We start from the raw sequence: 20,843 nt of genomic DNA on the forward strand, positions 1-20,843 counted from the left end.
TTATTTGATTTGATTTTTGCTCATTTTTGGTTTAATGGGATTCTTTACTTTCCTTTGAAAAACTTATTTTGTGGAAAAAGTTTTTTTTTTAATTAATTACATATAAAATGCAGAAAGATATAAAAATGATTAATAGAGTGACAAAGATATCTCTCCTGCATTTTACAGCAATTCTGACAATACAGAATATAAAATTTATAAGATAAATATTAGCTATTATTTATTAAATTATTGATAAATAATTAAATTATGTCAAGAATAGAAATTGATAAAATTATCTACTTCTTACAAAAAGGGGAGAAAAGGGGCCTACAAAAAGGAAAGTATTGTAGCTCAGAGTTGGAGAAAGAGTCAGAGCAATTATGTGTTTCAGGAGGCGGAGTCAGAGATGGAATTGGTATATTGAAAACTTCTGGAGTTGGAATAACTTATAACCAACTCCAAAGCCCTGCTTAAAGACCATCTAACATAACCACTAACCCTACTTAGGCTTACTGCAAAAAATTTTTCGCACAACTCAGATTTCAACAAGATGTAACAAATCTATCACTTATGAAATACTGCCAGGCTCCTTCAGATTGAATTTGAAAAAAAAATAAAATTAAAAAAATAGAAAATTAAATTAAAATAAAAAAAAAATTAAAAAAAAGAGTAAAACTGCAACTATCAACAGAAATATTGCAATTTCTCTATTCCAGAAAATTAAAAATCAAAAAAAAAAAAAAACTGGACTAACTTTAAAATTGCTGCTCATCAGCCATTGAATAATACCCTCTATAAAACTTCCTATATCTTCACATTCTATGCCATTATTGGGGTCTTGGAGATAACTAATGACATCACTACCAATACTAATCTTCTTTTTAACATCTGTAGTTCCTATTAAAGTGTTGAACAAATCGATCTGAGACATATTCATTCAATCAAACCATCAGTAGTCCTGAAATGAAAGAGGCAAGTTAAACAGAAGATTTCAGTGAATTTGATAATAAAAAAAATGAGGTTACAAGGGAATTTTTAGCAAAATCATGGTTGTTGGAAAGAGCAAGACTTTCTAAGGTTGGTGGCACCCAGGGCTAAATTAATTACAGAACAACCCCCTCCCAATCCTAAGATAAATAAAACAGATTCAGCCCCCCCCCCCCACCCGAGCGCTGGGGCAGCTTGTCCTCTCCGGTCTGGTTGCCCTTCTCCTTTTAATAGCCCTGGGGGGATATTAAAATGACAAAATAGCATCTGTATAACATATTTCTGAATTTTACATGAATAGTGAGGAGGGGCAGGTTCAAGAGGGTCAATTTTGAGAGAACTCAATACACTCAGGTTTGGGGGACAGTAACATCACCTTTATGTGAGTTAAATTCAATTTGTTTGCATATATGCTTCATTGCTATTCCTGTTTGTGATAGGTTTTCCTTCATAACTATTTTTCTTAAACAAAAATTTGTTTTCACACATTGGTTCACGTTGTGAAATTTCAAATATGTTTAAAACCTGATTTATGAAGCTGCAGAACAGGTCAAACATTGACTTTCTCCATCTTTTTTTTTTTTTTTTTTTTTTTTTTTTTTTTTAGGGTAAGTGGAATTGCCCAAAGAACCTTAACATGGACAATAAATTTAAAAGAAACACATAGTTCCATTGATTATTAACTCAATATGTTTTTATATTTTTTTTACACTGATCTGCTGTAAAATCTCAGCCTATGTAGACACATCAATTAAAATATCACAGTCAAAGAAACCTTAATTTGGATAAAATTAAGGAGCAATTCTGGTTTATTAATTATTGGTGTCTAATTTTTTCATTTTGTTTTTCTAAGACAAAACAACTCGTTATTTTTTTTTTTAATAAATGATCTCATGTAATTTTATTTAAGAATACAAATTGTCGCAACAAAATATAACTTAAGAAGATTCTTTTAATAAAATTGTAGACTAAGATGTGTATATTCAAGGGTATCCACGGGATTGGGGTTAGGATAGCATGATCCCAATAGAAGACAGAAAATTCTGCATTTATCAATTCATGCGAGCAATAATCCCCCTCCCTATCCACAAAATATTATTGAAAAATTGCTGCAAAAAATATTGCTGATTAAGTATTCAAATCACATATAATAATTCCAACTCAAAACAAACATAAATTACTATTGACAAATAAATAAAACCCAAAATGAGCAGATATCAAAATGCACAATCACAATAAAAGAAATAAGCACAAAAAGGATGCAGACCAATAAAATAATTGAAGTTACAGCTTAGCTTAGGATATTTTTTAGTATTAGAAGGGAGGGGAACTGGGATTTAAATAAATTAGAGGCATCTCTGGAAAACTAATAAACAGCAATTTTCTGAATGTAAAGAAATAAGAATTTTGTTATTATAGTCTTCAGTTCAGAAAAGAACCACCAATCAACTGGTACCAAATAGAGCTTCTCTGATGTTTGTGAAGCAAGAATTTTGGGTAAATTTATTTTATAAGACAAAATCTTATAGCAAATAAATTTAATTTATCATTTGATTATCTTTCTAAATATATTAATCCAGATCATTCCAATTGAGTTCCAGCCATCTTTCCCTTAATAGCCCAGAAATAGCCCTAGGCTATACAAGAAATTCACAATTTTTTATTTGTCTCTTATCAACACTTCTTAATAATGTCATAAAAAAAATGGTAATTGCCCTGTGAATGGCCTCCTCTGAGCTAAACATTATAATAAAATTTCTTAGTTTATTAGATTCAAGAAAAGTCTAAAAATCTGACCTTATGAGTTACTTCCAGTTTAACTATGTCCCAAAACCCCCTCTCTTTTCCTGATGTATAACCATCTACAGAAACTGCTCATTTTGATGGTTTATATTATTTGTTTGTGATCACTTCTTATCAACTACTGGTTCATAAGGCCAAATGATGACAATTTAAATAAAACAGTAGTTTTTGCACATAGTCTAGAGACTATATCCAGAGGTTAGGGTGAATGAAATTTGATAAAACAGAAATCATCTCTGAAATTGGGTCCAATATATTTTTTTGAATCTTATGAAGTAATAATTGTATGATTATTGGAAGAGGCCTTGCTTAAGACTATTACCAAAAAAAAAGGAAAAGTTTTTGATAGTGTTCATGTCCATACCTTCTTCAGAAGGAAACACTAAAATAACAGAATGCAGTAGTATTTGATTCCCAAGTCAGTACTACATCTAAATATAATGGTTGCTACCATGGCAATTGTGCAATCTCTTCCTAATGTGGCTACAAAGAGCTCTAGGCTATATACAAAACTAAAAAAAAATATTATAATAATAAATTCTTAGTTTTTCACATACAGAAAGTTTCTATCAGTCAGATTTTTATGATTCCTTCCCTTTTCATCCACATTTCTAAACTATTTAAAAAAATATTTATCTAGCTGTTCCCATTGTTTAATAATGGCATCACATTGGCTATAAACTAAGGTATGTTAAGAATGAAATGCTTGTTTACTGAAGGATGTGATAATCCAAGCAATGAAAAACAATGGACAAAAATATTACTTAGGGCTATAAATGTACAACTTTTTAATGACTATTAATCCCAAAAATATTCTACAAAAGATAATTTTCAAAAGTAAAGTAAAGAGCTACATTAAATCTAAGACAAGGCGAAATAAAGTCAAATAGCAATTTAAGTGAAAAACAAAAAAGATCAATAAATGAAGGAATGATCAATCAATTAATAAATGAAACCTAAAACAAACAGAAATTACAATAAATAATCAAGCCAGGACATAAACAGGACACAGGAGTGTCTTGTACCACATACAGGAGTGTCATAAACCACAAACAGGAGTAGGGCTAGTACTCCCTATGCTTTCTAAAGACCACAATATCATTTGTGCTTTACTGAAAACAGTTTTATTTTGAGCTGTGTATTATTATTTGTCATAACATCAACAACAATAAAAAAGAAAGAAAACCAACATAGCAACCAAGATTACTGAAGAGCTAATGAAATGCAGATTGACAATTAATTTATATTGACATTCAATTCTGAAAGCTTCAGCAATTTTAGATTTATAGATTTACCCGGAGCACAACAGATCCTGTATGGACCTTAATCACTCCGAAGTGCGAATTGAGGTAATTAAGGTAATTAACATTACAAAAGGAAAACTTGTTTTGTTTTCTGTAAAGTGTTGAAATTCTAGTCTTTAGAAGGCATAGGCAGGGGGCTTAACCCTACTCCTGTTAGTAGTAGTTTCTGTTTACTTTGAGTTCAACTTGGTTATTTATTTTAATTCCTGTTTCTTTTGGGTTTCACTTATTTATTGACAGTGAATTCTTTTTGTTTTACATTCAAATAACTAGTGGACTTTTCGTTTGCTCATTTTTGGTTTATTGTGTCTCTTTACATTTCTATGAAAAACTTCTTTAGTGGAATGTTTTTTCAATCAATTTCTGTTTGTTTTTGATAGACACAGTTTTTTTATTGCTTGATAATATAAAAGGAAAAACTGTAAATCTTTTTTCAGTTTTCCTTCTTAAGAAGCATCTTGGCTTGTTATCATATGCAGGGCAATACCACTGCCAAACTAAAGAGGAATGTGGGCACAATGTATTTTTTTTTTTTTTGGTTTTAGACTAGGGCACTTTGTATTGAAGGAGTTGTAACAGAAACTTCAAACAGGGCTCATTTGATTGGAAATTGAAAGAGTTAGTGCTTTTTTTCATAGTTGAAAGTGATTGGAGGGCACTTAACCCCCCTCCCACACCCACAATTTCCCCAAACACTTCCAATCAAAATTTTGAGATAGCCATTTTGCAACGTAATTGAAAGATCTGGAAATCATGTATTTGAGGATGACCCCCTCCCCCCTACAGTCCTCAGGGCAACAGTTGTAAGTTACGCCCAGGGGGCATATATGGTTTATCATAGGCAGTGCAATAGTTCTGCCTAAGTAAAGAATGATGTTGGCACAATGTATTATTTATTTTCTTGTTTTGGCCAGGGCACTTTGTGTCAAAGGAGTTGTCATAGAAACTTCGAAAATGGCTCATTGGATTGGAAATTGGAATGGCTAGTGCCCTTTTTAATAGTCGAAAGTGATTGGAAGACAATTAACACCCCTTCCATGCCCACCATTTCCCCAAACACATCCAACCAAAATTTTTAGATATCCATTTTGTTCAGTATAGTTGATTTCCAGATAGAAACTTTAAAAAGGGCTCATTCGATTAGAAATTCAAAGGGCTAGTGCCCTCATTAATAGTTGAAAGTGATTGGAGGGCAACTAACCCCCTCTCACACCCACCATTTCCATAAACACTTCCAATCAAAATTGTGAGCTAGCTATTCTGCTCAATGCAGTTGAAAAGTCGGGAAACTATGCCTGTGAAGATGACAACCCCCCCCCACAGACCTTATGGTGGGGGGTGTATGCTATTCCCTGAGGGCCTCTAAGGTTTTTATAGAAAGCATTGTTGTAGAAACTTCAAAAAGGGCTAATTCAATTGGAAACTGAAATGGCTAGTGCCCTTTTTAATAGTCAAAAGTGACTGGAAGGCAACTAACACCCCTTCCATGCCCACAATTTATCAATACACATCCAATCAAAATTTTGAGATAGCCATTTTGGTCCAAGTAGTTGATAGGTCCACAAATTATCTCTTTGAGGATGATACTCCCCCCACAGCACTCAAGGCAAGGGTTGTAAGTTATGCCCTGGGGGCATATAAGGTTTTTATTGAAAGCTTTATTGTAGAAACTTGAAAAAGGGCTTATTCAATTGGAAATTCAAAGGGCTAATGCCCTTTTAATAGTTGAAAGTGATTGGAGGGATACTAGTCCCCCTCTCAAGCCCATCTTTTCCCCAAACACATCCAATCAAGATTTTTAGATAACCATTTTGTTCCACATAGTTAAAAGTTTTGGAAAATAGGTCTTTGAGGATGATACACCCCTCAGAGCCCTCAGGGCAAGGATTGTAAGTTATGCCCTGGGGGCATATAAGGTTTTTATAGATAGCAATGTTGTAGAAACTTCAAAAAGGGCTTATGTGATTGGAAATTGAAAGGGCTAGTGCCCTTTTTAATAGTCAAAAGTGATAGAAGGGCAACTAACCCCCCTCTCACGCCCACCATTTCCCAAACACATCCAATTAAAATTATGAGATATACATTTTGTTCAACACAGTTGAAAGTTCTGGAAGTTAGGTCTTTGAGGATGATAGCCACTACCCCCCCCCCCACCCCAGAGCCCTCAGGGTAAGGGTTGTAAGTTATTCCCTGGGGGCATATAAGGTTTTTATTGAAAGACATGTTGTAGAAACTTCAAAAAGTGATCATTCAATTGATAATTAAAGAGCTAGTGCCCTTTTTAATAGTCAAAAATGATTGGAGGGCAACTAACCTCCAACTCACATTCACCATTGGCCCAAACACATTCAATCAAAATTTTGAGATAGACATTTTGTTCAACGTAGTTGAAAGGTCCAGAAATTATGTCTTTGATGATGAAAATCCCCCTATAGCTCTTGGGGCAAGGGTTGTAAGTTATGCCATGGGGGTATATAATGTTTTTAATAGAAAGCATTGTCATAAAACTTCAAAAAGGGTTCACTCGATGGAAAATTGAAACGGCTAGTACTCTTTTAAACAGTTGAGGGTAATTGGAGAGCAACTAACCCCCCTCTCACACCCACCATTTACCAAAACACATGCAATCAAAATTTTGAGATATTCATTTTGTTCAACATAGTTAAAAGTTCTGGAAATTGGGTCTTTGAGGATGATAACCCCCTAAGAGCCCTCAGGGCAAGGGTTGTAAGTTATACACTGGGGGCACGTTAGGTTTTTATAGAAATTTTTGTCATAGAAACTTCAAAAAAGCTCATTTGATTGGAAATTGAAAGAGCTAGTGTTCTTTTTAATAGTTGAAAGTGATTGAAGAGCAAAAAAGGTTCATTTGATTCGAAATTGAAAGGGCTAGTGCCCTTTTTAATAGTCAAAAGTGATTGAAGGGCAGCTAACCCCCCTCTCACACCCACCATTTTCGCAAACACATCCGCACACAAGCAGAAATTAATCTGAGTAGGGTTCTAAACCATATGCTTTCTAAAAGGCAGAATATAATTTGTACTTTACTGAAAACATTCTCTTAAATGTTTTCACTTTTATAGCTTTAAGAAATCAAAAATTAATTAAGATTTTAATGAATAAATATCGCCATATGTATATTAAACTGACAATGCACATTTTTTTCAGTAGATATATTTGAATTTTTTTCAGTAAAGTACAAATTATATTCTGGCTTTTAGAAAGCATAGGGTTTAGAACCCTACTCAAATTAATTTCTACTCGTTTTGTGTTTGACTTATTTTTTTCTGTTTGTTTTGGGTTTCTTTTATTTATTGATATTGATTTCTGGTAGCTGTATGCTTGGTAGATTATTTGATTCTATTTTTGTTCACTTTTGGTTTAATGGAGTTCTTTACTTTTTTTTGAAAAACTTATTTTGTGCAAAAAGTTTTTTTGATTAATACTATAGAAAGGATGATTATATAAACCTTGGAGGGGGCTCATTGGATTGGTTATCAGAGGTTCTAGTTCCCTTTTTAAGATTAAGATTGGAGGGTGGATACCCCCCCCCCCAATCACACACTTTATATTTTCCCAAAATGCATCTGATAGAAATTTTGTGATGGCCATTTGTTGTCATAGAAACTTCTAAAAGAGCTCATTTGATTAGAAATTACCCCCCCCCCCTCCCCCACAGCCCTCAGGGCAATGGTTGTAAGTTACACCCTTGGGGCATATAAGGTTTCATAGGCAGCGCTATTGCATTGCCTAAGTAAAGAACAATGTGGACACAATGTATTATTTATTTATTTGGTTTGTTTTAGATCAGGGCACTTTTTATCAAAGGAGTTGTTGTAGAAACTTCAAAAAGAGTTCATTCGATCGAAAGTAGAGGGGACTAGTGCACTTCTTACTAGCCAAAAGTGATTGATGAACAGCTAACCCCCCCTCTCACACCCATTATTTCCCTAAAAATATTCAATCAAAATTGTGAAATAGCCATTTTGTTCAATGTAGTTGAAAGGTCTAGAAATTATGTCTTTGAAGGTGACCCCCCCCCCCCACAGCCCTCAGAGCAAAAGTTGTAAGTTATGCCCTGGGGGCATATAAGGTTTATATAGAAAAGATGATTGTATAAACTTTTAAGGGGTCTCTTTGGATTGGTAATGAGAGATTCTGGTGCCCTTTTTAAGATTTAAAGTGATTGGATGGTGGATACCCCCTCCTCACTTCATATTTTCCCAAAATGCATCTGATAGAAATTTTGAAATGGCCAATAGTCAAAATAGTCAATAGTTTTGAAATGGTTGGTCAAGAGATTGGAGGGCAACTAACTCCCCTCAAACGTCCACCATTTCCCCAAACACACCCAATGAAAATTTGGATACCTATTTTGTTGTGCATAGTTAAAAGGTCTAAAAATTATGTCTTTGTGGATGGCAACCCCCCCCCCCCCCCACACACACACACAGCCCTTGGGGCAAGACAACACCCTAGAAACTAAAACAAATATTTTTTTAATGTTTTCACTTCTTACTTTCATATAGAAAAATTATCAAAACTTAAAGGAATAAATATCAGTATATGTCAATTAAACTGACAATCCATGGTCATTTGTTTTTTGTGTTTTTCATTAAAGCGCAAATTATGTTCGGGTCTTGAGAAGGCATTGGGGTTATTAGCCCTACTCATGTTAAGTTTTGATCGTTTTTATTTTGACTCAGCTTTTTATTGTAATTTCTGTTTGTTTTGATTTGCATTTATTTATTGATAGTGATTTGTGGTAGTTTTATGCTTGGAAGATTGTTTGACTTTATTTCTGCTCATTCTTGGCTTAATGAAGCTCTTCACTTTTCTTTGAAAAACTTGTTTTGTGGAGTTTCTTAAATTAATTTGTATCTAGGACAAAGTTTAACAATAGTTGTACTATAAAACTTTGGATGGATGGGTACATCAAGTATTATTCAGATAAAAGGATTGAAATTGAATAATCTTTGGGCTTCTATAGGATTAAAACCATTCTGACCCCATGTTACAACCTTAAGTATAAACAAATGTTAACTGAACTTCTCCCTGAACATGCCCTGAAAGTTTCTCAACTTAATTTGTTTAGCTGTTCCTGAGATACTTCAGATATATTCTTTTGACCATTTTGATTCAGTTCTTTCAATTTTTTTTTTATTCAGTTCAGCATCCCCTGAAAGAGTAAACTAAATACCCTTAGGCATTCCTGAGATATTGCAGATGTTTTTTTGACAACCTTCATGCATAGTTTCTTTTGATTTAGTTGAAAATCCCCATCAACATACCCTGAAAGTTAGAACTTAACAAATTTAGCTGTTCCTGGGATATTGCACAGATGCCTGTTTGAGAATCTGGATACAGATAATGTTGTTTTACCTCACATTACCTTAAATTACACTTACTAGCTATATGGACGAATCCAGTGTACACCAGTTAGTGATGATGGGGCTGTGGGACATCTGCTGCATCCCATTGAGTGAGCCATGGTTTTGTCTCCCAGTCCTTGTCAAGATTTGGTGGAAGCTATTGATTGTTGTAGATTCCACCATTGACATGCTTAGGCTGTTCCACAGACTTGTGATTCAACTGTAGAAGAAATTGTTTCTTTTTCTTGTCTTGGCAAGCTTGCAGAAAGTTTTGCTGAATGACCTCTGGTACTTGATGACTGGGCAGGTTCAAACATATCTTTGTTGTCTGACTAGAGCAACTTATAGATCATTATCATATTGCCTCTGTTTCAATGGTATGTCAGAGATGGTAGTTTCAGGCTCAGCAGTTGACATCCATACTTTTTATCCTTGAGACCTTTTATGCATTTAATTGCCCATCTCAGAACAGATTTGAGAGCCATTTGGTCTGTTTTATTAATTAGCATGGCAATGCAAATTCCATACTCCAATATAGGTCTCACCAGGCTTTTATAGAGTTAAGTCACTATTGCTGGGGATCTACTAGTAATTGTATGCTTGGTGATGCCAAGAGTCTTATTAGCCCCTGCTACTGCAGCTTGGGTGTGGTAGTTGACTTTGAGGTCTTCATCCACAACAACCCTTAAATCTCTATCTGAGGTACTCTTGGAAATTGGTTGTCTCTCACCAGAATGTGATAATATTGAATATTGCCATCATGGCATTTCTTTTAAAATGTAGAACATTGCACTTTTCAACATTACACTCAAGTCTCCATATATTGTTTGACTTAGTTTAGTATCCCCCTAACTTTCCCAGTAAGTTTCTCCTTAATATACAATTCTATTCCTGAAATATTACAACTCTACCATTTTAACAAAATGGATGCACTTAAAATCTCTTGATTTAGTTCAATATTTTGAACAGTAGAAGTGGCATTAGCAGCTGTAGTCACAATTGCAAGCTATTGCAGTCCCCAGTATTTGTAGTTGTAAGTAGTCACAGTTGTAATTGGTTGTAGTTGCAAGTTTTGCAATCACAAACAGTTTGCAGCCACAGTTGCAAGTACATGCAGTTGAAGTTTAAAGTAAATGCAGTTTCAAGCAGATGTGGTTAAAAGTAGTCACAGTTGCAAGTAGTTTTAGTGTAAGTACTGTAGTAATGACAATAATTTTAGTATTAGAAGTATACACACAGCATCTTTTGGCCATTTCAACACCTCATTCAACATACCCTGAAGGTTTCAACTTAATACCCAAATTGTTCCTGAAATATTGCTGACTACACCCTTTTGACAAACTGCATGCATATAGTGTTTTGATTTTCTTTAACATTCCTGAAAATTTCTGTCCTCTTAGAAAGGGCATAAGAACTTTCAATTTCCAATTGAAAGGTCTTCAGACCTTTCTAAAGTTTATATGACAACTTCTATGCAGTGACCTAAAAAAAAGAAAGAAAAGCCAAATACATTGAAGCCTCATCACATCTTATTCAGGCAGTGTTGTTTTTTTTTGCCAATGTCTTCTTTCAAAGAAGGCATATATAAGAATATTACCATCTTTTGTATACAGCCTAGGGCTAAATGCAGGCAGATGGGACAGTATTTCAATAGCAGTGATTACTATATTAAGAAAGAGCACCGAGTGGAAAATCACTTCTTTTTTTTAATCAGATTTCTTTCTTACAGAATAAAATGAGCAATGCCTTCAAATCTCATTGATGCTGCAGTTGGGCATAATCTTTGCACAAGATCACCAATAGTAAAGATTTAAATATGCTATCATAGAGCAGAAATGGGTATGGTCTAGATTAGGGACTATTGAGAAGGAAAAATCTTGAGAAAACAATTCTTACTTCATAATATGCAGTATATATGTAGCTAAAACAATTTGCATACAGCCCTAGTATGCTTTACCCTCAACCCCCCCCCCTAATGTGTAAATATATAGCTTGAATTATATATTTTCAATGCATTCCATCACCCATCACTCTTGTTTTTCTGGTTCTTGTTTCATCACAGTTAATTTAATTTATGGGTACACAGGTTGAAACAAGAGATGCACATTGGGAGAATATGTGGAAAATATTTAATTTGGCTATATACTTATATCTAAGGGGGGGAGGGTAAATTATTGCAAAGTTGCAAGTGAAACATGCTAGATACAATTATTTTGCAAAGTATGATGTGAGAATTGGGTACTTATCAATTAGCTGGTACAAACACAAGATAGATGCTATAGGAAACTAGCCAAACAGGTATCAGTCAGTAGAAAATTGGATTGCAGAGTGTGGTTTCGTTTGTCATTGCACTTAAAATATTTAAACTATTTTTTTTTTTGGGGGGGGGGGGGAAAGGTACCTAGTTACGTATTTAATATATGCTATGCTTTACCCCCACCCCCCTAATGTGCAAATATATAGTCCTAATTTGTTTCTGAACTATTATATTTTCATCATATTTTTTTGTATTTAATTAGCATTAACCAAAATTGACTTCTTGCGTGTGTACCAGCTAATTGACAAGTACCAAGAATTGTTTCCTTAACATGTTTTCTTGTCAATAGCCCTTAATCTAGATCTATGCTCAGAAGTGTAGGCCTAGTTTCAAGATTTATGGTAGGGTATGGTCTTATGCCAAATCTTGAGCTATCCTGACTTTTGTAGAGGCTTTTTGTTTTGGGCTATTCTGACTTTTTGCTATCTTCAAAAGAGGTTTGGTTAGGAAAATGAAGCTTTCAGTACTGAATCCAGGGCAAAAACATTGACTGGGATTGTTAACCCTCTCCACCCTCTCACTTCCATTTTAACCCTCTTCTGATTTCAAGTCTTAGAAATTTGCTTGAGCAAATTTCAAGCCTACTGAAATTTTGATAAAATAACATTTTTAAGCCATATTGATAATTTGTTTCTAAATTTAGGAAATGTATTTGCAGATCTTTGAAACCTCATAAATTGGGGTTGAGTAAAGTTGTGAAGCTGAAAACAGTTTTTTGTCCTTTATTTGAGTTGATCTGTTAGTGAAGGTTTCAAACAGTTTGTGGTAACAAACTGCAAGTAAGCAGTGACCTGGCTCAATAGTAACCGAAACTCTTAAAAACGGAAATTTTTGATACCAATAGATACATAAAAATCAGATTTTTATGTTGATTTTAAATAGATAACTTTCATCAAGTTTAGTTTTGTCTAACGAATCCTAGGCAGCAGAGAATATTTGCTTCATTATAGAAAAAAGGAGGAAACAACACCTAGAAGTCATAGAACTTTAATGAAAATCACACCATCAGATTCAGCGTATCAGAGAGCCCTACTGTAGAGATTTTAAGCTATTATCTACAAAAAAGGGGAATTTTGTATTTTTTGCCAGAAGAAAGATCATGGATGCATGTTTATTTGTTGTTGTTTTTTTCCCAGGGGTGGGTTTTTCGACCCAGTGATCCTAGAACTTCGTAAAAGGGCTCATTCAAACGGAAATTATAAGTTCTAGTGCTCTTTTTAGGTGACCAAAAAGATTGGAGGGCAGCTTGGTCCCCTCCCATGCAAATTTTTTTCCCAAAGTCACAAAATCAAAATTTTGAGATAGTCATTTTGTTCAGCATAGTCGAAAATCTAATTAATATGTCTTTGAGGATGACTTAATCCCCCAGAGTTTCCAGGGGAAGGGCTGCAAGTTATAAACTATGCCCATTGTTTACATATAGTATTGGTTATTGGGAAGCATACAGGTGTTTTCAGGAGGATTTTTTTTCTAGTAGGAGGTTGGGGTCGGAGTAGGGGTTACAGGGGAGGATCTTTCCTTGGGGGAAGGAACATTTCCATGGGAAATGCCAGATTTCCCAGCATTATTTAAAAACAATCAGAAATGAAATAAAAAACAAGTTTTTTTCAACTGAAAATAAGGAGCAACATCAAAACTTAAAACAAACAAAACTTATTACGTATATGAGAGGGTTTGCCCCCTAGTCAGTACCTTGCTCTTTACGCTGAAGTTTTTTAGTACTTTCAAAAGAGCTATCTATTCTAATTAACCGGCCTTTGTCATTCAGGTAGACCCTGGCGCCGCACTGATGAGGGAAGACCAGCAGCGCCGGGGCCAAAAACAGCACGCCACGCCGCGCCACCGGTAAGATATTTGCGGCGCGCCGCCAGCACGATCAATGTTGACCACAAACATTAATGTTTTCATCAGTCTTTCTCAAATCACAGCTTAAATCAGATTTGAACCTATTCATGAGTTCAAAAAATTCACAATTCGCCGGCTTGAATCTGGTCTTCTTCGTTATTCATCAAGAGAAGCTGAAATGTGGTAGAAACTAAAAGGCTATTGCATTTCAGAACCCTTGCATAATACAAGTAGTTGAAGTATCTATTAGCTATGTATTCTTAACATAAATAAGTATCAAAATTAATAGTTTTTTTCATCAAGCATTACTGCATACAAAACTTCAAATAAAATATCACAAAATTTGTCAGTTATTTGGATAAAAATTTTGAATATAACTTTGAACTAAGAAGCTTAATTTTTTCATAATGCCCTTTGCCTATATCTGTTTTGTCACCTTTAAAACAGTTGAAATGGGCAACTTTGATATTGATTGTTTTTTTTTTTGCTCTTTTGGATTCTTCTAAGAAGCCTTCTTGGATTAAAAACTGGTTTTTAATAACAATTTAAAAAAAAATGCATTTTAAAGTTTTTTTTGGCTTCTTTATAGAATATATGTCATGTAGGCTAAGGCTGAACTGCTGCTTTTTTACTGGTTTTGGCTGCTCTTTTGGATATTATTCATTTTTCTTTTGGGGATTCATTCCAAATTATAAATTGATAAATACCTAATATCAGTCAAATTATAAACTGCATCTAAAAGGAGTAGATTTAACAAATTGAAAAACACATGATGAACACTTCACATGAAAATATTTCAATTACAATGGAACAAAAAACCCTTAATAGTTTATTTGGTATGAAGAAAAATGAAGTGTCAGCTATTTTCTTAGGTAAAAAATGAAAAGCTCATCCGTTTTAAGTGTAATTAAATGAAATAATATACAGACTGAAGTAGCTTCAGAAGGATGTTGAGATTTTACTCCTAGTTCGTCACTTTTGATTCAAACAAAATTTTAGGATCCTTAGAATCAGTTAATGAGTTTAAGCATTGATTTCCAAATGCTCACAAAAATTACCAAATTTAAGAAAGTTGCAACAATAAGTCACCTGTGGTCAAAATACTCAAAGACTCCTCTTTGATCCCCATCCAGGCTCAAAGCTTCTGCATGGTCATTTCCATGGAAATCTCCAAAGAGTTTCTTTTTAAAATAGCTTTCAAGCATAGTTAGGGGTACTTAGCCTTTTTTGCTTTTCTTCAAAGCTTTGAAAAAAGTGTTATAATATTCCAAATGTTACACTTCTTATATTTGTGCATATTTTTGGAAATCATTTGTGGGGTGATTGAATTTTTTAGACCACTGTAGATATGTAAGAACGTTGCAACATCTAGTACCCTGAGGTCATAAGACCGTCAAAGACTCCTCCTTGAACCTCCCAAAATGAAAGCTTTTATTATGACCTGGCCTTTTAATGTAACTTGGGCACTGGACCAAGGGCGCCATTGTCACTCAAGAACAACGTTAGGTGGGGATGTTGATATTGCTTTTGTTACACCAATTCGTTTTAGTGTGAATCTGCCTGGTACTTATGAATGAATGTTTTCAAAGTAAACCCGTTTCATCAATAAGAAAAAAAACAGGTTGGAAATATCCCTTTCCCTTTGGACAAAAAAACCATGCAAGTGCTGTATCAAGTATAACTCACAAAAATCTTGTTAATTTTTGTCAACTTTTCAACTTTTTGGCTACCCTGCTTTCAATAAAAAAAAATCAAGGTACTATCACTTAAATATAATAACTCCCTATGCCTCCCCATCTGGATACTATCTTGATAGGATACCGTCTCTGCTTTAAATAAAAAAATAATTAACTTATTGGCACCCCTGCTTTCAAAAAAATAGATATTATCATTTAAATATGATAGCTCACTACCTCCCCCCCCCCGCTGGATATCACCTTGATAGGATGCTGTCTCTGCTTTAAATTAAAAAAAATTAACTTTTTGGGATTACTGCTTTCAATAAAATTTTTTTAGATATTATCATTTAAATGTAATACCTCCCTACCCTCCCTCTCTGGATACCACCTTGATAGGATACCGTCTCAGCTTTCATTAGAAAAATAATTTATTTAATAATTAACTAGGTCATAACATGGTTCAAACAAACACGCAAAATAACGTTAAACAGCCTAGTATTCCTTGAAAAAAAAAAATTGAGGGTATGAGTAAAGGGGTACAAAGACAACAACAAAAATGTTAAAATTATTCAGATATACCTCAAATTATTGAAAACTGAGTCATAGAATCACTGTGGCATTCAATGAGATCCAAAGAATCTAATTAAAAGGGAGCAAACACAAAAGCCAAATTAGGCCAGTAGTCTATGAGAAATCGCAAAATACCCAAGACAAGGAACAAGTCCTAATGGGGGGCCCTGGGTCTATCAAAATATTTCAATGGTTTCCTAGGGAATTTGATATCATTTTCTTCTATCTCTACTTTAAATGAAAAAAATAATTATCTTTTTGGCATCCCTACTTTCAATAAAAAAAATGAGGTATTATCATTTAAAATGATAGGCCCCTATCCCCCCCTCCTATAGGCAATAATTTACAATTTATTTATGAATCATAATTTTGGAGTAACTTCCAGTTCGATCCTTAAGGGGCAACCTTGTACATAGCTTAGTCTATAGCTAACTTTTGTCTCAATAGAAGGTTTTTTTTTGGGGGGAGGGTGGGGTAAAAATGTTTCAGAAAGAAGATTGTATTTTCTATCAGGCTTTCAACAATTGAGTATTAAACATTAAGAAAATCTTATCTACTAAAAACAGCAAAAAAAAAAAAAAATCTGCAAACTTACAATTCAGCTGTAGAAACAATCTGTCAGATGTCAATCTCAAAATTCAACTGAAGGCTGAAGCTGTATAGTAGTGAATGCATTCTATAATTCTATTCAACTTGAAAATAAAATTCTTGACTACAAATGATGTAAGAATTAGTGATTAGGAAACTGCATTTGAAATGATTTAAACTCATTTCATAAAGACAATACCTTTTTTGTCAACATATGAAGAACTGTGTATGTTGCAATATTTGCAATTGCATATTACATCTGTCTGGTTTTTATGCAAAGTAACAAAAGAGACAAAAATTAATGGACAAGAGAGTAGTGAAGAATTATGGTATGCAAAGTAATATTTGGGCAGGGAAAGTCACTGGTGATAAATTGCTAGGGTGGCACCGTGATTACGTGATTTTTGGGGAACAAAATTTTTTTTTGGGGTGACACATAGATTTTTGGGGAAATACCCAAAAAATTGGGGATAGTGCAAGCTCTGCTTGATTTCTAATCAGGAAAATCAAAATACTAAACCACACAAGAAGGAAAAGCTCCAACTTTGCGGTTGATACAATAAAGAATTGCAGTAAAATTAATTTGAAGTCAACCAAATGCTGCCGCCACTGCCTGTGGCGCCGCGCCTGCAAGACTCCGGTGGTGTTAACTCTGTCTTACAACTTTAATTTTTTAAACAATAAAAAACTTTAGTGTAAAGAGCAAGGCGTTGAGGAGGGGACAGCCCCTTTCATATATGGAATAATTTCTGTTTGTTTTAAGTTTTAATGTTTCTCTGTACTTTCAGTTAAAAAACTTGTTTTTTTTTAGTTAATCACTTTCATAGCAGAAAGATTTTTGAAGGTCATCAAAGGTCACTGTCCTCTTGAGGGAGAAGCAATAGAGGTAGGTACTTAAAAATACCTTCCCAGGACCTACTTTAGTCTGAAGATCTATCCCTGAAGCTTCACTTTTTCTAACCTTACCCCTTTCCAAGATAGCAAAAAATAGCTAAACTATAATTTTATCCAGTTTTCTTGTAGTTCCTTTAAGCAGAAGATCTGTTTTGCAAGGTTTCAGTTTCATAGCACAAATATTTTAAAGGTCATCAAAGGTCACTGTCCTCTTGAGGGAGAAGGAATGGAGGTAGGTACTAAACAAATACCTTTCAGGCCATACTTTAGTCTGTAGATCCATCCCTGAAAGTTTCAGTTTTCCTAAACTAACCTCTTTCCAAGATAGCAAAAAGTAGCTAAACTAGAATGTTACCTATTTTGAAGTCCCTACCTCCACTCCTTCTCTCTCTAGAGGGTCCTTACCTTTGATGACCTTAAAAAATCTGTTTGTTATAAAAGTGAAACTTTGCGAAATAGGTTGGTAAAATTCTACTTTAGCTGCATTTGTCTATCTTGGAAAGGGGCTAGGTTAGGAAAATGAAACTTTCAGGGATGGGTCTACAGACTAAAGGATGTCCCAGGAAGGTATTTTGAAGTACCTACCTCCACTCCTTCTCCCTCTAGAGGGTCCTGACCTTTAAAAATCTGTGTGTTATAAAAGCAAAACCTAGCAAAATAGATTTTCTGCTTAAATGAAGTGCAACAAAATTGTTTTCAGCTTCACAACTTTGCTTAATCCCAATTTATAAGGTTTTAAAGATATGCAAATACCTTTCCTAAATTTTGAAAAAAATACATTGATATAGCTTAAAATTCTACTCAAATCACAGGAATTGCATTTTCAGAACTAAACCGAGAGAAAAAGAAACTGATAACTAAAAATTAAGGTGAAATATTGTTTTTTCAAAATTTCAATAGGTATAGACCTGTCATGTAGGCAAATTTCAGGACCCTCTATAGGCAGAAGGAGTGGAGGTAGGTACTTCAAAATACCTTCCCAGGACATACTTTGGTAAAGTTCTATGAAATCATATTATTGAGTTAGGACAAAAGTGAATACACCATTCAATGCCTTTTTTATGCTGATTACAAATATAATAATCATTTCTATTGGAAATGAATTTCAGCCCTCCCTGCTATATATACCAATTCAGGGTTAGGTTAGGTATAGCCTATATAGGGGAGGGGGGAGGCTGAAATTCATTTCAGATAGAAATGCTTATTATATTCATAATCAGCATAAAAAAGGCATCAAATGATGTATTCACTTTATTCCTAACTCAATAATAGCCTATGATTTTGTAGAACTTTACCCATAGGCTACTTTATACTTTAGACCTATCCCTGAAAGTTTCATTTTCTTAACCTAACCCCTTTCCAAGATAGCTAAAAGTAGCTAAATTAGAATTTTACTGATAAATGTTTTTTTTTCAAAATTTAGGAAATATATTTGCATATCTTTAAAACCTTATAAATCAGGATTGAGCAAAGCTGTGAAGCTAAAAAAAAAAAAAAATGTACTTTATTTAAGCAGAAGATCTATTTTACAAGGTTTCACTTTTAAAACACACATATTTTTAAAGGTCATCAAAGTTCAGGACCCTCTTGAGAGAGAAGGAGTGGAGGTATGTACTTCAAAATACCTTCCTGGGACATACTTTAGCCTGTAGACCCACCCCTGAAAGTTTCATTTTCCTAACAAAACCCTTTTCCAGGATAGTCAAAAGCAGCTAAAGTAGAATTTTACCAAGTTTAAAAGTGGCCTAGGCCTAGCTGACAACCAAACTAGCCCAGCATGACTGTCCAAAAGACTTGGCAGTCTTATATACAAGGTCAAAATTTTTTAGAAGGAACATTAAATTCAATTATGCTACGGCAAAATAGGCTCACCTCAGTAGAAGTAAAATCTATACATAACATATAATACAAATGATTATGTTGTATGTTTCAAATATTCCAGCCTAAGCTTATATTGCCTATTATTGGAGTGGTTTTCAAAATAAACAGGTATACTATATTTAAAAGTTCGAACAAAAGTAAATATTTGGTTATATTGTATGTTTGTTTTTAAAAGTTACACAGTATTCTTCATGCACTTTTGAGCAAATCTAAATTTAATGCTAAAATCATAAGCTTATATTTGTATACTTAGAATACAAGTTTAAATACTGTTACCAAATGCCAATTCGTATACTGAATAGCAGAATACGTAAAAGCCATAATATAAAGAATTGACTTTTGTTGGGGAAACCATAGAAATAGAAAAGGAATAAAGATTATAACCTACAAAAGTATGCGGTCAGATTCTGCTGTTAACCGGAGTTACGTTTTTTTACAATAAAATATTAGAATGGAACATGTCATCTTGATTTTGGCATGTGCCTGGTTGGCCCTTTTTACCGGCAAGATGTTAGGCTCATCGAAAATGTCCAGAGACGAGCAACAAAGTGTGTGAAAAGCCTAAAGTCGGCTTCATATGAGGAATGAATCAAGCAGCCCAAGCCACCCACCCTTGTCTACAGACACATGCGTAGTGATATGATGCTGACTTATGAACTTCAAAAGGAAGACTCCACCATCTTCAAAAGCAGCCACAGTACCAGCCATCATCTCACAAGAGGACAATCAAAGAAGCTACCTAAATTAAACTTAAGATCAAGAATCATCAAATGTGTTTTTCAAGAAGAGTAATTCACCAGTGAAATGAATTAAAGGACTCCACTGTCAGCGCTCCTTCCATCCAGTCCTTCAAGCACCAACTTGACAAGGAGTGAGACAAGAAGCAGTGGAGGTTCAACTGAGAGTCATCAAATGATGAGCACTACAGGTTCAAAGGACGTTAAAGCACTCAAATGGATTAAGGTTATCAAGGTAGGGTAAGACGGTGTACCGTGAGTGGAAAACAAAATAACATAAATCTTCTCCCCTTTAAATAAAAGAAACTTTTTTCCTTCCAAAAATAAGTCAAAGATAAGTTAAACTTCCCTTCATTTCTGACAAGAAAGGAACAGCTATGCTGATAGAACTATCCCCGAATATTTCACGAAATTTTCTATCGTTTAAATTCTATTTCAAACTTTTGTCTAATTTTTAACGAGGAGAAAAAACCTGCAATTTATTCTCATTAGACATCCCTTGAAAATACCAAATAAAAGAGACGTTAATATTTGCATACCAGCTTGATGAATTTCAAACGACAATAGATGTATTACTTTGTCTTATACAAAAGCCACACATTACTTTGTTCGAGAAAACAAAAGAAATCTGAATATTCCCAAATGAGTTAGACGTATTTAAAATAGCGAAAAGTACCATTTGATTTTGCAATACAAAAGATGTGCATTCCTTTGATATCGGAAGTCAGAGGGATTTCAATATTTGCTAACATGCTTGAAAGATTTCAGGACATTGTTTAATACAAAGTAGTGAGTTCTTTAGGAATGTGAGACTTGAATAATTGAAAATTGCTATAAAACTATTGGACTGTTGTGCAACATAATAAGAATATTTTAAAGCATAA

The 20,843-nt window shown here is 34.1% G+C and overlaps 1 protein-coding gene across 4 annotated transcripts in view; it reads right to left on the bottom strand.

Annotated features, from left to right (window-relative positions):
• Positions 1-19,321, bottom strand: part of chb (CLIP-associating protein) — a 224,423-nt gene extending 205,102 nt beyond the window's left edge. For 2 of the 4 annotated variants that reach the window (XM_089089866.1, XM_089089869.1), the window contains exons 1-2: positions 19,214-19,321; positions 737-940 (exon numbers count right to left, since the gene is read on the bottom strand). In XM_089089866.1, the coding sequence (XP_088945992.1) occupies positions 737-919 (183 nt within the window). In that variant the 5' untranslated portion in view covers positions 920-940; positions 19,214-19,321. Of the gene's footprint in view, positions 1-736; positions 941-16,454; positions 16,473-19,070; positions 19,093-19,213 lie in introns of those variants that run through there. The other 2 variants (XM_089089867.1, XM_089089868.1) reach the window with 2 other exon arrangements.
• Between the last annotated feature and the right edge of the window lie 1,522 nt (positions 19,322-20,843).

The sequence above is a fragment of the Artemia sp. Qi Xiang Cuo genome, chromosome 5 (genome assembly GCF_049724085.1).
Source record: "Artemia sp. Qi Xiang Cuo chromosome 5, ASM4972408v1, whole genome shotgun sequence".
NCBI lineage: Eukaryota > Metazoa > Arthropoda > Branchiopoda > Anostraca > Artemiidae > Artemia > Artemia sp. Qi Xiang Cuo.